The sequence below is a fragment of the Danio rerio genome, chromosome 11, assembly GCF_052040795.2.
Source record: "Danio rerio strain M-AB ecotype USA chromosome 11, GRCz13ab, whole genome shotgun sequence".
Taxonomy (NCBI): Eukaryota; Metazoa; Chordata; class Actinopteri; order Cypriniformes; family Danionidae; genus Danio; species Danio rerio.
The window spans coordinates 23,287,501-23,304,509 of record NC_141031.1 but is presented as its reverse complement, the minus strand read 5'-3'; the positions used below and the strand labels follow the sequence as shown (position 1 = coordinate 23,304,509).

At 35.4% G+C, this 17,009-nt stretch overlaps 1 protein-coding gene across 4 annotated transcripts in view; it reads right to left on the bottom strand.

Moving 5' to 3' along the window:
- The window catches only part of cdh4 (cadherin 4, type 1, R-cadherin (retinal)), a 435,407-nt gene that overhangs the window by 66,504 nt on the left and 351,894 nt on the right, over nucleotides 1-17,009 (bottom strand). For all 4 annotated transcript variants that reach the window (XM_087271794.1, XM_087271795.1, NM_131086.2 and 1 more), the window contains 1 exon segment: nucleotides 6-178. In XM_087271794.1, coding sequence (XP_087127920.1) covers nucleotides 6-178 — 173 coding nt within the window.

Below are 17,009 nucleotides of genomic sequence, written 5' to 3'. Positions count from 1 at the left end.
CTGACCTCTCTGTCGATGCCCGCTGCGATGGTGCTAATCTCTCCGGTGGCTCCGTTAATTGTAAACATGTTGGGAATGGGGATGTGAGGCGTCTGGCTCAGGATGCGATAGTGCACCAGTCCATTCGCCGTGGTGCTGTCATCAGCGTCAAAGGCCGTTACCTGCATTACAGAAGTGCCTGCAGAGAGAGAGAGAGGTAAACAAGCGTGAATCAAAACACTAATGCATGCATAATCGCTCTGTTTCTGTCACAAAGCAGCTGCGCTTGTTTGTCCGAGTCGCTAGGAACAAACACGCACAAGCGGTGGCCATTTGATCTGTGATTCAGACTGCATGTGTCAGAGTCATGTCCAAACGTCACATCGGATCCCGGGCTCTTTCTCACCTTCGCTGTCTCATCTTCTTCAGCCCTGATTCTGCTCTCCATACAAAATCTTCTCAGTAATGAGGGCCCGTCTGCCTTGTCTCTGTCATTATGTCCCATTGCCTCTATAGCTGGGCATTGTTAAAGTCGAATTTATCGGTATAAATGGATGGTAAAGTTCATTATTTTATATTATTTAAAATAAATTAGGTGGCATGGTGTCTGCATTTTTTCCCCATGTTTGCGTGGGTTTCCTCCGAGTGCTCCAGTTTCCCCCCCATTTCAAAGACAGGCACTATAGGTGAATTAAACAAACTAAATTGGCCATAGTGTTTGAGTGTGTGTGTGTGTGAATGTGACAGTGTGTATGGGTGTTTCCCAGCACTAGGTTTCAGCTGGAAGGGCATCCGCTGCATGAAACACATGCCAAAATAGTTGGCTGTTCATTCTGCTGTGGCGACCCCTGATAAATAAGGGACTAAGCTGAAGGAAAATGAATGAATGAATTTTAAATCATGTATTATTAGCCTCTTTCACACATACAGACCTTTCCAGAAAATTACCTGAAATTTTCTGGAAAGGGATCATGTGTAAACAAGCATTTTTTGAAAACACCAGTAAATTCGTTACGGGAATTTTCCGGGAAGAGAAGCTGTAACATTATCGGTAATTTGCCAGAATGCTGCTCTGTGTAAACTTAGAGGGAAAATTTCCGGAAAGAGCATGTTCACGTTTATAACATGCTTTTCCAGATACATTAAGCAGCTAGTAGTCAGTCAAATAATGTTTGTATGTGTAAACATTTAGCTATGGCTTGTGCTTCTGCTTTTGAATGTACCTGGGACACAGCTGCATGAATGCTAAAGCTTTAAATAAAAGTGAAACTATCAAAAAAAGCAAAACCCTTCTGTTTACAAATACAAGCGCATCTGTTCAAAGATAATTTATGGCTAATGATGCCAGAGTTTACCAGTATATTGGAATGGATGTGTGAACGGTCTTTTCCTTAAAAGTTCTGTAACCTCCTTGCCCTTGTGAACAGCGCGTTTTTTAATTTACCGGTAAAGTCACTCTGGAAATTTCCCGGATATTTACCGGTAATACTGTGTGAAAGGGGTTAATATTTGAAAGGAAAATACTCAACATGATGCGTTAAATGTAGCAGTCAACAAAAATATTAAATAGCTTGTATATAATGAATTAGTTTTTAGTTTTTTACAATTGTTGTAATAATCTCCTCTTCCCCTCCTTGCCACATTATAAGTGAAATTATTAATTATTGTACAAAATTGTTTATATCAACGTTACAAATTATTAAGTACTTTCATAATTTTGTAATGCAACACTTTAATGCATGTATTGTATGTGTGTATGCATGTACAGTATGTTAAGTTTAATGTATAATGTATGTATGTTTTGAACATGCTGTTGTAGTTTGTGATAAACACTATCTGACAATCTCAATTATAAGAGCAACAAATAATAATTCGACTTCTAGTTGATCATTTGGAAAAGTGGAAAAAGGTAGATTTTTTCAATGAATCATCTGTTGAACTGCATCGCAATCATCACAAATACTGCAGAAGTCCTATTAGAACCCGCATTGACCCAAGATTCTCACAGAAATAAGTTTGGTGTATAGGAAAAATCATGGTTTGGGGTTACATTCAGTATGGGGGCATGCGAGAGATCTGCAGAGTGGATGGGAAAATCAACAGCCTGCAAGACATTTGTACTGCCCATTACATTACAAACCACAGGAGAGGGCAAATTCTTCAGCAGGATAGCGCTCCTCAAAATTCAGCCTCCACATCACAGTTTCTGAAAGCAAAAAAGGTTCAAGTGCTCCACTATTTGGTAGCCCAGTCACCAGGCATGAACATTATTGAGCATGTCTGGGGTAAGATGGAGGAGGCATTGAAGATGAATCCAAAGAATCTTGATGAACACTGGGAGTCCAGCAAGAACGCTTTCTTTGCTATTCCAGATGACTATATTCACAAGTTATTTGAGTCATTGCAGAAATGTATGGATGCAGTCCTCAGAACTCACGGGAGTCATACACAATATTGATTCTTTTTCCACTGCACCATGACTTTATAGTCTATACTGTACATTATTTCTGTTAAGTGACTAGACTTTTGTCTGAGCAAAGTCAGACCTTACTGTCCTCATTAAATAATTAAAAATCAAGAAAATATCATATTTTATTTTAGTTCAATAAACACAATCTAGAGGCCTTTGAATTTCATATAAGCCACTTATGATACCAAATCATCAACTACTATGTTGTTTATAAAACTTGCAAAGGCAACAAGACTTTTGTCAGGTAGTGTATTTGTTTCATAATCGTTGACGTTTTAATTTAGTTGATCCATGCTTAAATTGGTACGTTATTAAGGGATTAATGTCAGTTGTATTATTATCTGTCTCTTTCTGGTTTGTTTGTCATGGTTTATGTGTGTTTGTCCATTTTGTTGTTTTTTTCACTGTTGGTCTTTGTTTAATGTTCACTAATCTGGGTTTGTTTTTAATTCTGGGAACCACACTTGAATTATTCTTTAATACTTTAATTGAATTTCCATAAAACAAAATGTTGTGCAGTATTATTAAAAGTAAAACAATTTCAAAGGAAGAGTGATATGGAAAAACTTTCGTTTACTTCAAAGCTATGACCAAAACAATAGCAAATTGAAATGTTCCTTCTCTTGCCTGCATTTGCGTGCTTTAACTGGCGTGTTTAAAAACAGCAGTTTGATCCTAAACGTGTGTGAGTGTGAAATGTGTGTTGCGTGAGTGTGATGCGGGTGGGGGTCCGAATGGCCTTTAGTCCCCAAAACGTGTTTATCGATTTCTGAGAGCTTGTCTCACACCGTCTCAAAATGTGAGCGAGCAATTAGAGGCCTCCAAATAGAGAAACGCAGGATAAAGCTCCTTGCGACGTGGGCAAAATGTCACCCTGTCATTCTGCGTTAATGTCACTCCGTGGCTCCAGTGTCCCAGTCGCTTCTGTCATTTAATATTAATGGCCAGCACGACCCAGAAAGCAGGTCCGAAGAGGTCGGCCACATGTTTAGCCACAGCTTTCTCGGTAATTGTGCGGAGATAGTGCCATCATTTCGTGACAACACACCTATGAGGGGATAATTGTGGCTGAGAGTTCTATTTCAAAGTTCATTAAGTTTCAGAGCAGAATCTGTCAGTGTGCCCCATGAGGAAGAGGAAAAGGAAAGAATGAGCGTAGGGAGAAGAAAAACAATTAAGGCCTCTTCTGATAGGGCTACATCAATTTTTGAACAAGCGGAGAGCGTGCGGACGGATGACGAAGACAAAAAGAGTTGCATGTCAACTCTGTCGCCTTCAATTTTCAACGAGTGTCATTCTGTAACGGGATTAAATGCTCTTTATGTGTAAAAGTGAGAGAGATGACCGTGCAGGAAATGGTTAACCCCTGGGCCTTTTCAATTGCTTTTTAATATGAAAACTAATTCAATGCTGTAATTGCTTTTCGACTTAAACCACTGAAGCTCAAAATTCCTCCTTTCATTAGACGCGTGCTGGTCGGGAGACTCTCTCTTTCACAGGTGTATAAGAAATTGGGGAGTCATTAGTTTTAACAAGTTTAACATAACCAGTCTGAGAATGGAAACCGACTCTTGCAGCGCCGGGGCGGTTAAAAGCAAAATATACCATCTGTCTGATGTGAAAATAAGTACAGTAGTAAAGCGCCAAAGCCATCTCGCCATTACTTTGTTCTAATGTTCACTTGCGTAATGCTAGATCACAATGTGCTAATGCTGAATATTCAACAACAAAATAAAAGCCTTATATTTTGGTCGAGGCACTTTATTGTGACACAATATACATGTAATAACAATTATTCATACAATATATTATTTATATTATTATACATATGTATATTATATTATATACAATGTTTTTTTGTAAATAATACTAAGAATATATATATATATATTCACGGTCAAAGACGGTTGATGTTGTCTATCCACAAGATGGTGCCAGAATCGCATAATAAGCCCTTGCTCAGTGTGTTCCCTTAATCGCGAATAAAAAGCTGAAAAACTGAAGCCTTGTGGTTTTTAAGGTGGACCGGATAGAGTCAATAAGAAGCTGCGAATAAGAACCTGGATTCAGCCTTGTCCCTCCTTATCGCAAACACAACAGCAGTCTAGTGAGAAATCTCTGTGGACTGATGGCATTTCATGTCATGTTCAGCCTTTTAATCTTAAAACGTGAGCAAAATTTGCTGTTTTGTCATCACTCTAAGGGGGTCACACACCAGAAGTGCCGCTTTATGCTATATGCTATTTACATTACGCTATAGCTCTAAAGTGACGTTGGTGAATTAGTAATAGCTTCTGCTGTTCTGACCTCAGCTGCAGATGTGAATGAATGGCTGAAGAAAATAGTTGCTAATACAAAATGGTTTTAGACTCTCTGGGCTCTATTTTGACAGTCCATACGCAAAGTGCAAAACGCAGGGCGCAAACGCTCTTAGGGCATGTCAGAATACACTTTTGCTAATTTAAGGACGGAAAAATCCACTTTGCACCATAATGCATGGTCTAAAAGAGAGTTTATTTTCGTAATGAGTTACAGGTGTGTTTGAGAATAAAACAAACCGAGTCTCATCTCACATTCCCTTTAAGAGCCAGTTGTGTCGCGCCATGAGCCAATTTGCTATTTTCGTGACGTAAAGTAAGTGTAAGTGAAAAAACTGAGCATTTCACTAGCAAGAAAACAGTTAAACAGAGCATCTACTGCGCGAGAATGAGAGATAAGGCATCTCAAAATCTAGTTTCACTTTCGCTCTCGTGGATACGGAAACTTTGTAGGCAAAGACATCAATTAGCCTATAAATAATTAATTTCTTCTGTTTAGCACAAAGATTTGTTTTAAAACTGTTTCTAAATTCAGTTCTAATTTCCAGCAAACGAATAAATGAACATTAATAACGAAGTGTGTTCAAAAACCTGAGTTATATCCAAATACACATGATGTGCCCCATATGGTCCAAAACATGACAGGTGGACAAATCTAAGCTTGTTTTTAATACCACAAATATAAAGATGCATATAATAAATAATTCTGCTAATAATGATAACATTATACAAAAAGAAATTGAATGAACTGAAAAAGCCTCCCGAGATGAAGAAAGTATGAAGGCAGTGGTTTTTAAATTCATGTAGGCTAGAAAATATTGTTTTGTAATGTTTTAATCATTTATATTTATATCCTATATATATATATATATATATATATATATATATATATATATATATATATATATATATATATATATCCTTATTATATCCTATATATATCTTAATATTTTAATTATTTTTCATATCTAAAGATATTTGCGTATTGCTCTACATCTTGTGTGTATTAAACAGTGTGTAAGCCAGGTGCACTCTGCGCCAGACAATAGACCCGCTTTGTTCTGGTCTAAAGAACAGACTATTATAGTTTCTGAAAATAGCAACGCACCAAAACACGCCTGCTTTTTTAGACCAGAACTCTATGGGCGCACATATGAGCGCAAATGCATTTGCTATTTAAACAGCGTGGCGCAACACCTCAAAACAACTCTTGCGCCAAGCTAAAAGTAACAAATATTAATTGCGTCGCGATTTGCGCCACATTGCGCCGGGTGTATGATAGGGCCCTCTGTGTTTGATTTTCTTTTCTATGTACAAGATTGTGCCGTCGAACTGTTGTATAAACGCAATATCACACTCGTAGCAGTGCAGCCTCGTGCCAACGCACGCCTTCCACCAGTGCTGATATACAGCCATAGCACACTGCTACGAGTGGTGTGATATTGCACATATATATATATATATATATATATATATATATATATATATATATATATATATATATATATATAGTAAAATTATAATTATTTTTGTATTTGCAAATAGTGTTTACAGTCTATAGTAATTGTGATGTTAGTCAATTTTTCATTTAAAATGTATTTCCAGTTAATCATTTTCAATAGTATAGATTGTAATAGTAATGCGTGTAGCAACACAATACACACAGTCTAAATAGAAAACATAATATATAATATACATATGTATAATAATATAAATACTACTACTACTACTAATAATCATAGTAATAATACAACTAATAAAAAATAATCGAATGATTTTAAATTAACGTCATAAAATAATAATCATTAAAATATGATTCATATTTACCATCTGTCTGGTGCAAAATTAAGTGCAATATTAATGTGAAAAAGCCATCTTGCTGCCACTTCATCACAATTTTATATTGCTTAAGGTATGCTGGATCACAACAGCCTAACACTGAAAACAAAAAGCTCTCTATTCTTGGCTGAGGCTTATTATTGTGTCACAATATACAGTAAGGAAAAAAGTATTGAACACATCATCATTTTTCTCAGAAAACATATTTCTAGAGGTGCTGTTGACATGCAATTTTCACCAGATGTTGGTAACAACTAAAAAAATCCATATATGCAAAGCAAACAAAACAAATTAGTTTACAAATTAAGTTATATGTAATAAAATGAAATGACATGGGGAAAAAGTATTAAACACATGAAGAAACTGAGCTGTAGAAAGGCAGTGAAAACCCAGACAACAGCTCAAATCTCTTAGTAGTTATTCAGCAACATTCTGCCTTTCGTCATTGTAAATGAAGATCAGCTAATTTAGTCCAACATCTACATTACCGGGATGATGAAAATGAAACCAGGGGGGACATTTCATCAAGACAATGATGCAAAACACAGCCAAGGAAACTCTCAAATACTTTCAGAGAAAGAAATTCAAGCTGTAGAATAGTCCAACCAATCACCTGACTTAAATCCAATAAAAAACAACAACATAAAGATCAGATTTGATAGAGAAGACCCATAGTACCGTCAAGATTTTTACAATCTGTTAAAGTCTGCGAACAAATCTGCTTGAGCAATTCATGCATCCATATGAGAGGCTTCTTTATGCTGCCATCTTAAAAAAATTGTTTTCCATGTTGTGTTAAATACACTTCAGTACTTTAGAACTTTTCCCTTGTGTCGTTACATTGTTATTACATCATTAATTTTTGAGCACTTACCAAAATCTGGTTCAATTCCGTGTCAACAGCTCCTTTAGAAATATTTTCCCAGGAAAAAAACATGACATATTCAATACTTGTTTCTCCCACTGTACATACAGTGCTCAGAATTATTAAGTACACCTCATTTTGAAAATTAATGTTTTTTATCCCTTTCTAAACGAATACAGGCAATATATTTTGGTGATTTAAACAAAACAGATTTATTAAACTAATATATTTAATAAAATAATATTTTAGTCACCAAACATATTTATAAATAGAAATATAATACAATTAAAGTCATGGAAAAAAGAAAAAAAAACTCCAAAGTTGAAACTAACGTTTTTGTTTCTCTTGATTTTTTTTTTTTTTAATTAATATTTTTCCCTAACATATAAATTTGGATCAATAATTTTTGGGCAATTACCGTAAGTTATTTTCCTAGATTAGCTCCACAATTGGCTTTAATACTGACCAATCTAATGTACAGTATATCCACAAATTTAATATTGCATAGTACCCTATAGAAAATATTATTTTTAAGTGAGACATATTTGAGGGATGTACTCATATATCAAATAGCAACAAAATAATACAATATGTAAGATATAATACACCTATATTTTATATTACATATATACCTGTCACAAATAATAATAATAATAATACTAATAATAATAACAATAATAATAATATGTTATAAAACAAATATGGCGATGCAGTGGTGCAGTAGGTAGTGCTATTGGCTTACAGCAAGAAGGTCGCTGGGTCGATCCTCGGCTCAGTTGGCGTTTCTGTGTGGAGTTTGCATGTTCTCCCTGCATTTGCGTGGGTTTCCTCCGGGTGTTTCGGTTAACCCCACAGTCCAAAGACATGCGGTACAGGTGAATTGGGTAGGCTAAATTGTCCATAGTGTATGAGCGTGTGTGTGAATGTGTGTGTGGATGTTTCCCATAGATAGGTTGCGGCTAGACGGGCATCCGCTGCGTAAAATATGTGCTGGATAAGTTGGCGGTTCATTCCGCTGTGGCGACCCCAGATTAATAAAAGGACTAAGCCGACAAGAAAAGTAATGAATGACTGAAACATTAATATGTTTAACTAAACTATTAAAATAAAAATCAACAATAATCATGAATATGAATAATGTTTATTACATTATAATATTAAAAAGAATATATTATAAAGCACAAGCTGTTCTAGAGATGCTGTCTTTCACAGGTGTGTACAAAATTGTGGAGTCATTAGTTTTAACAAATTCCCCATAACCAGTCTGAAAATGGAAAGCAACCCTTGCAGCGCCGGTAAAAAGCAAAATATGTACAGCATCCGTCTGATGCGAAAATAAGTATTCTCCTCAAGCCTGAGCACGCTGAATCCATCTCGCCAGCACTTTGTCCCAATTTTCAATTGCTTACGGTACGACTAGATCACAACGTGCTTACATTGAAAATTCGACATAAAAGCTCTCTATACTTGGCTGTCCATCCGAGAGAAGCTGCTAGCCAAACTAAACCAGTCCTCCAAGCTGTTATCGCTGGGTTTTTCCAGCGCAGATTACACTCAACACTGTCTCACACCACCCTCACGGTGAGGCTTTCAAAGCAAATCTGTTTTGTCAGGGCCGCAGCCATATGGAGTCCTTTGAGGACTATGAAGAGGCAAATGACTTTTTTCCTGCATAAAAAAAGAGCCAGAGGCAGACGCCTACTTTAAGTCCATTAAACTGATTGAAACATTCGTCTCTCCTCTCAGCACTGGCGTTTTCGTCTCTCTTGCGTGGACGTCGGGGCCTAATTAACCCCCATGGCCAGCTGTCTGAGGTTGAGATTTGAGGAGCGTCCACTGTTAGCAAATTTCCTTATCGCCTGTGTGAGCTGGAAGTGTGAAAACTGAATTTTCTAGCCACGCCGCTTTGTTGCCGTGGCTTGTTTTTCTCTACGACAGACAGCGAAAATATCCCCCTTGTCATTGGTTATTTAGGCGGCGGAGGAACAGAGAGCTGAGTAAACAAGGATACATCTGACCAAAAATATGAGAAGGGATCGGTGTTGATTTTTGAGGCCAGTAAAACGGAAAACAACAGAGAATAGTTTGAAATTTGGAGCAAAAAAAAAAAAAAAAAAAGAAGAGGACAATTTCAAAGGATAATTGGCTACAGAAATTTTTTAAGCTGGGAAAATATGAGTTTTCATAATCACAGTCATTGGGTAGTTCAACTGACTTTTTGCCATGCACATTTTCTACTTGGTATTAAGGGAATAGAAAGTGAGAATTATGATTAATTATTGAGAAAAAGAACAAGAGAAATGCTCATTCCTTTGAGAATGTATAAGAAGTGCAAACGCTGGCTCAAGTGCTTCAAAGATTGTTACTAAAACTGGATATTTCCCAAAAACACTATTTATGAGTCTTTCATTTATTTATGATTCTTGTCTAGGTTGTGAATGTACTTTTGTTCTTCCTCATAGAATGATTTACACATTTTTTTTTTTTACACTGCAGTATTGCTTTATCCGAACCAACATCACCTATCAGGGGCGGCACAGTGGCTCAGGGGTTAGCACTGTTGCCTCACAATAAGAAGGTCGCTAGTTCGAGTGCCGGCTGGGCCAGTTTGCATGTTCTCCCCATGTTCGTGTGGGTTTCCTTCGGGTGCTCCGGTTTTCCCCAGTCAAAGACATGCGCTATTGGAATAAACTCAAATTTTTCATGGTGTATGAGTGTGTGAATGAGTGTGTATGGGTGTTTCCCAAAATGGGTTGTGGCTGGAGGGGCATCCGTTGCGTAAAACATATGCCGGAATAGTTGGAAGTTCATTTCGCTGTGGCGACCCCTGAAATAGAGACTGTGCTGAAGAAAAATGAATGAATGAATAAATGAATAAACATCTCTGATCTTCATTATATTGTGATTTAGTGTTTTAATATTATTTCACAATTTCCATTTAGACTGTAAAAAAAAATGAATAATTGAATGAATGAATGAATTTAGACTGTGTGTATTGTGTTGCTACACACCTTACCATCACAATTATTATAAACTGTCAACATCTTTAATATTTTTTCCTTTGGCTTACTCCCTTTATTAATCAGGGGTCGCCACAGCGGAATGAACCACCAATTTATCCAGCATATGCTTTACACAGAGGATGTTCCTCCAGCTGCAACCCAGTACTGGAAAACATACACTCTCACATGCACACACATACACTGTGGCCAATTTAGTTTATTGAATTCACTTATAAAGCATGCTTTTGGACTGAGGAAACCGGAGCACTCGGGGGAAACCATCGCCAAAATGGGGAGAACATGCAAACTCCACACAGAAATGACTACTGGTCCAGTTAAATGTATTTACACATTTTAAATACTATAATAAGAAATATGTATTCAATTACAAGCTTTTACACACAGAATGCATATTTATTTCAAGTAAAGTTTAAAGCATTTTTAATTTTTCAAATATTTTCTGTGAAGATAATATGTTAAAATATGTGTGAAATAATGTTCCAACACATTATAAAGTGTAAAATCTAAATTGAAACATCAAATTAAACAATCTTAATTTTAAGCAGTTAATCAGGGTTTAGCTTCTTCTTTTTTTTTTTTTTTGTATTTTGTATTTTTTAGTCAGTCTGTCTTAATGTAAGTTGAGATGACTAGAAACATCTATTTGATTATTGGTAAAACCCAAAATTCTGTAAGTCATGGCAAAAAAATAAAAAGTAAAACGCTTTTTGTAGCTTACGATATAAGAAAATAATAATAATATAAAATAATAAATAAATTTAAACAATAAATACATTCAAACAATACATTCTACTGTCTTTGACCCACTCAGCACATTACCTCATACTCAAACATTATTTATGTATTTATTTATTTATTCATTCATTTTCGTTTTGGCTTAGTCTCTTTATTAAGCAGGGGTCGCCACAGCGGACTGAACCACCAACTTATCCAGCAATTTTTTTTGCGCAGCACATGCCCTTTCAGCTGCAACCCAGCACTGGGAAACATCCACACACACTTATTCACACACATACACCATGGACAATTTAGCTACCCAATTCATCTATACCACATGTTTTTGGACTGTGGAGGAAAACTGGAACACTGGGAGGAAACCCATGCTATCACAAGTAGAACATGCAAACTCCACACAGAAATGCCAACTGACCCCGCTGGGGCTCAAACCAGCGACCTTCTTGCTGTGAGGCGATCATGTTACCCACTGCACTTTTCACCTATTTATTTGTTTATTTATTTATACATTATTTTTTTAATAATAAAATATACAAGACTTTGTAAATTATGATTAAGCAAATATCAACTTAAATTGAACTTTTTTTTTTCTATCTACAACACACGCAAGAAAAAAAAAGAGGTCTAAATTTCAACTAAACAGTTTAATTTGATCCAGGTCTGAATCACTGCTGAATTGGATTAAACTTAAATTGGATCAGTCGTCTAAATGCGTAGTAATTGGGTGATTACTTGTGTTTAGCCAGCAACGAACACAATTCAATTACTCTATGTGTCTACACCTTCAAATGGGTATTTGGCAATGAAATCAGTGATGTATCATTTAAAGTTGGATGGCTCTGCTGAATTGATCTGATAAGTTCACATACATCTGCGGTAGGCGATAAGGACACTTCCCTGCCTGCTCCTCTTTGAACGTGGCCCGTAGTGCAGAGGCTGATGGGAAATCCGCTGTAATACTTCAGAGACACTCTGATATGAGCATCTGTTTGGTCTAAGCTTCCCCTCGGTGAGTTAAACTGATAAACATGTTCCTTCAACGCTCACGTTTAAAATGTACAAAACATCTGCTGTGATTAAATCCTCGCGATCGCACAAGATCAACAGGCAATATTGGCACTGCCATTTTCAAGGCAACGAGATTAACTGCGGTCTCACGAGGGCAGAGAGCCCAGTTTAGCTTCAATTCTGGAGGACTTGATGTTTTTAATTTATAATATGTTGTTGGTGGACGGCAGGGGCATAACGGGGCTGCGTAAGCCTACAGTGATTAGACTGTAAAAACGATTGTGCGACTAATTTTAATGTTACGGACTGTTTTCCAAAAGTATCAAAGTATCACTTGAAAACTATTGTCGATCTACAAATTCTCTTAAATAATCATTATGCAGTTCTACACAAAAGTCTGACCATATACGAAAGTATACATACACTCACTGGACACTTTATTAGGTACACTTACTAGTACCTGGTTGGACCCACTTTTGACTTCAGAACTGCCTTAAGCCGTTGTGGCATAGATTCAACAAGGTACTGGAAATATTCCCCAGAGATTTTGGTCCATATTGACAGGATAGCATCACTTAGTCCACCACATCCCAAAGGTGTTCTATTGGATTGAGATCTGGTGACAGTGGTATATGCTTTTCTGCACACCTTGTTTGTAAAGAGCGGTTATTTTAGCTACTGTTGCCTTTCTATCAGCTTAAACCAGTCTGGCCATTCTCCTCTGACCTCTGGCATCAACAAAAGGCATTTGCGCCCACAGAACTGCTAGTTATGGGATATTTTCTCTTTTTCGGATCATTCTCTGTAAACCCTAGAGATGGTTGTGAATGAAAATCCTAGTAGATTAGCAGTTTCTGAAATACTCAGACAAGCCCGTCTGGCACCAACAACCACATACCACGTTCAAAGTCTCTTAAATCACCTTTCATCCCCATTCTGATGCTCAGTTTGAACTGCAGCAGATCATCTTGACCCTGTCTACATGCCAAAATGCATTGAGTTGCTGCCATGTGATTGGCTGATTATAAATGTGCATTAATAAGCAGTTGGACAGGTGTACCTAATAAAGTGGCTGGTGAGTGTAATATTATAGCTAATATATTTGAAAATATATGTAGCCTATTTTTGTCATTTCAGTGATTGAAAAATAATTGTATGATATAAAAAAAAATTGCAATATTTTGAAACATAATATGACATTTTTTATATATGGCAACTTATTCTTAATAGATTATTTGTGGACTGTTAGGTTGGCATTAGGGTTAGGGTTAGTGTAGACTACTAATACTCAAATGAGAAGTAATTGGCATGTAGTTGCAATGCAACTTTTAGTCTACAAAATGTGCAATAGGGACCTTCAAAAACAGTGCTCCCCAATAACTAGTTTCGATTCAATTGTACTATCCTATAACGTCTAGGTGACCAAACTTATATTTTTTGTTTTAATGCCCCAAAAATAATTGCATATATGGAGTGTGATTATAATTAAAGATTTTCTATTATTAGACATTAGAACGTTATTTTCATTGTAATTTTTATTTAATGAAATTTGTTAGGTAGATATATGGTGATATATATATAGAACAAATAAACAAAAACATCAACAATAAACAAAAAGGCACAGTCCTAGTGCAGTAATAGTGCAGTAAAGTGCATGGGGCATGAGTTGTTCTTACCTTCAGTCCCTTAGAAGTTACAGTGCTCAGTAAAACTGAGTACATCCTGTTTTGAAAATGAATATTTTTATAAATTTCTCAGTAAATATAGGCAATGTATTTAGGTGCATTTTGACAAAACAGATTTAATAAACAGATATATGTATTAAAATAATAATATATATAAATAACATATTAGTCACCAAACATGGGACAAATGTAAAGAAAATACAACTAAATTTAAGCAAATATTGCACAAAAAAAAAAAAAAAACAGTCATTGATTAAAACCAACAAAATTTTACCTAAATTTAATATTTTTTCTTCTCTTGAGTATTCCTCTGTTTTAAATTTGTATTTAATATTTTTCTATAACATACATTTGGGTGTGCTATATAGTTTTTGGACCTTTTTTTGTAAGTTATTTTGTTAGATTAGCTTCAGATTTCTTCAGTACTGTATAATCTAATGTATATGCACAAATATATTACTGTATAGCTTCCTATTAAAAACATGAATTTAAAAGATAGATTTGTGAGAGGTGTATTTATATATGCTGAGCACTCTATATATGTGAGTGTGTTTTACGGGGAAAATGCACAATGTTAATCTTTTAAATTGGTTAATATATATATACATATATATATATATATATATATATATATATATATATATATATATATATATATATATATATATATATAATTATAAAATTAATTATATATTAATTATATATATATATATATATATATATATATATATATATATATATATATATATATATATATATTTATTTATTTATTTAATTTAAAAGAAATACACATTTAAATAAAATGACTGAACACAACATTTATTTAAAAAACCAAATATATGCTTCAAAGAGATGACGATTATAGGGTTACATGTTCAATATATGACTCCATATGAAGTTATATTTCAGCACTTTAGAAATGAACAGCGACCCCTTAATTGCATGGAGAATGACTTCTCAAACAATCATCTTATGTGCACTTTTGGAAAATGCATGTATAGTTGCAACGAGTGCTCATAACCTTGCACGTACAGAATGCTCATAAGAGCCAAGACACATCGTTATCTGGAAACCCGGCCCAGAACAGCCTGTAATGCGTCCGCTTTCCATGGATAATTTACAGTGCTTGTTTGGCGTGGAGCAAACCCACGCTCTACTGAAGTATAACACTAAATGTTTTTTCCTCTTTGTTTATGAATTCCCTTGAGATTCAAGTTTTCTGTGAGGAGAGCCCAACAAAATAAAGACTAAAGTTTTGTCCTTGGAGGGAAGATTTCTGGGCCGTAACGGTGTAGAAGTTTGGACAGAATCTGACTCACAGTCTGGGTTTTCGCTGATCAGCCACTCGACTCTGACGGCTGGAGAATAAAGGAGAATCTCAACCTGTGTTTGTTAGACACCACAGGAAGGCTGCTTCAAAGAGCACAGAGAAGCGGGCCGATTCACATGGGGTATTCATTTAATCATCAGAAGAAAGCAGAAGATTCACTTGTCCCTCTTGGTTTATTGTAGTAGTAATCTAATGTAAGCTTTTAAAATTGGAAATGATGATTGCAGCTGGAAGGTCATCCGCTGCATAAAACATATGCTAGAATAGTTGGCTGTTCATTTTGCTGTGGTGACCCCTGAAATAGAGACTAAGCTGAAGGAAAATGAATGAATGATTAGAATAGTTTTGATTAGATTATTTTATTTTGCTTATTGTCCATTGCACAAAATGCCTACATTCTAGGGATGCTCAAAATAACCGTTAACCAAAAGGGTGCATTTTTAACCAATTAATGGTATGAGTTAAACACTTAAAAATAATAATAATATATATATTTTATTGGCTGCATAACTTTGCAACTCATATTTGTTAATTCGCGGGATGGTAACACGTGCCTACAGACATTTTTTGCTAAAGAAGCAAAATGAAAGAAAACTATTGCTGGTCACAGTTTGATACAGACGAGTTGATGTCAAACCAGAGCTGATGCTGATTGCCTCTGTCCTGGATCCGTGTATAAACACTTCTGTTTATTTGCACTATTGGAGAAGTAAGCCACAAAATAAAACTTTCTGAAATGTGTGCTGCTTTGTAAACAAGCTGGCCACAAGTTGGGATTTTCAATCCAACAAAGCATGCTCTGGCACTGCTCGTAAACACAACGAATAGGCTATAGTTGTGATGATTTAGTGTAAAACCTACAAACCAATCTTTCATCAACTTGGAAAATGACAGTTATTAATAGTTCTTATGAAATATACATTTTTATAATAGCCTACATAATCTACGTATCAAACAAAACCAAAGATTTTCTTGCTTTTTTGCATAATGATGATTCCGCACCAAACTAAGGCTTTCGCTTTACAGCTTACAAAACATGTATGCAAATTAATGCAATATCATATGTAAACAACAATTTTTTTGTGTGCTATAGTAGCCTATACTTTAAAAAAAGTTAACATATGAGCTTTGTTATTGTCTGTCATTGCACGCAGCGCACTCACATGAACCGTGAGTGACAGATTAAAATAAAGGCACACAAGGTAAAACCAGACACTCAAGACATAAACTTTAAAATAATAACTTCTATTAAAAATGGTTACAGAGGAGCATTAATTAAATGCATGTTTACATGGAACGATCGATTTAAGGTAGCCTGCCATTTTTATTTTGATGGAAAAAAAAGATATTATGGGAAAAAAAACAGCCTAGGCCAGTTCTTAAAAAGGATTGTCAGTGTTTTCGTTTAGTGATAAAAATTTGTCATTTATGTAAAAACATATCTAGGGAAAGCCTATTTGTTTTACTCCTTTTATTTGGTTTATTTTTTTTCTCAGCTGTTGGAAACACTGTGCGTGAAGATGCTCTGTTGTTAATATGTTCGAACGTTGAAGTATTTTAAAATGCAATATTTAATGTGTCAGACACAAAATAGACACGTCATTTCTTTAAAATTTAAATAACAATTTAATATTAATCTGACTAGTTGACCGTGGTGGTTGTCGGTTGTCAAAATTAACTGAAATGAGTCGAAGTATGTCCTATATATATATATATATATAAATTAATAACAATAATTTCCAAACTGTATAATTTGT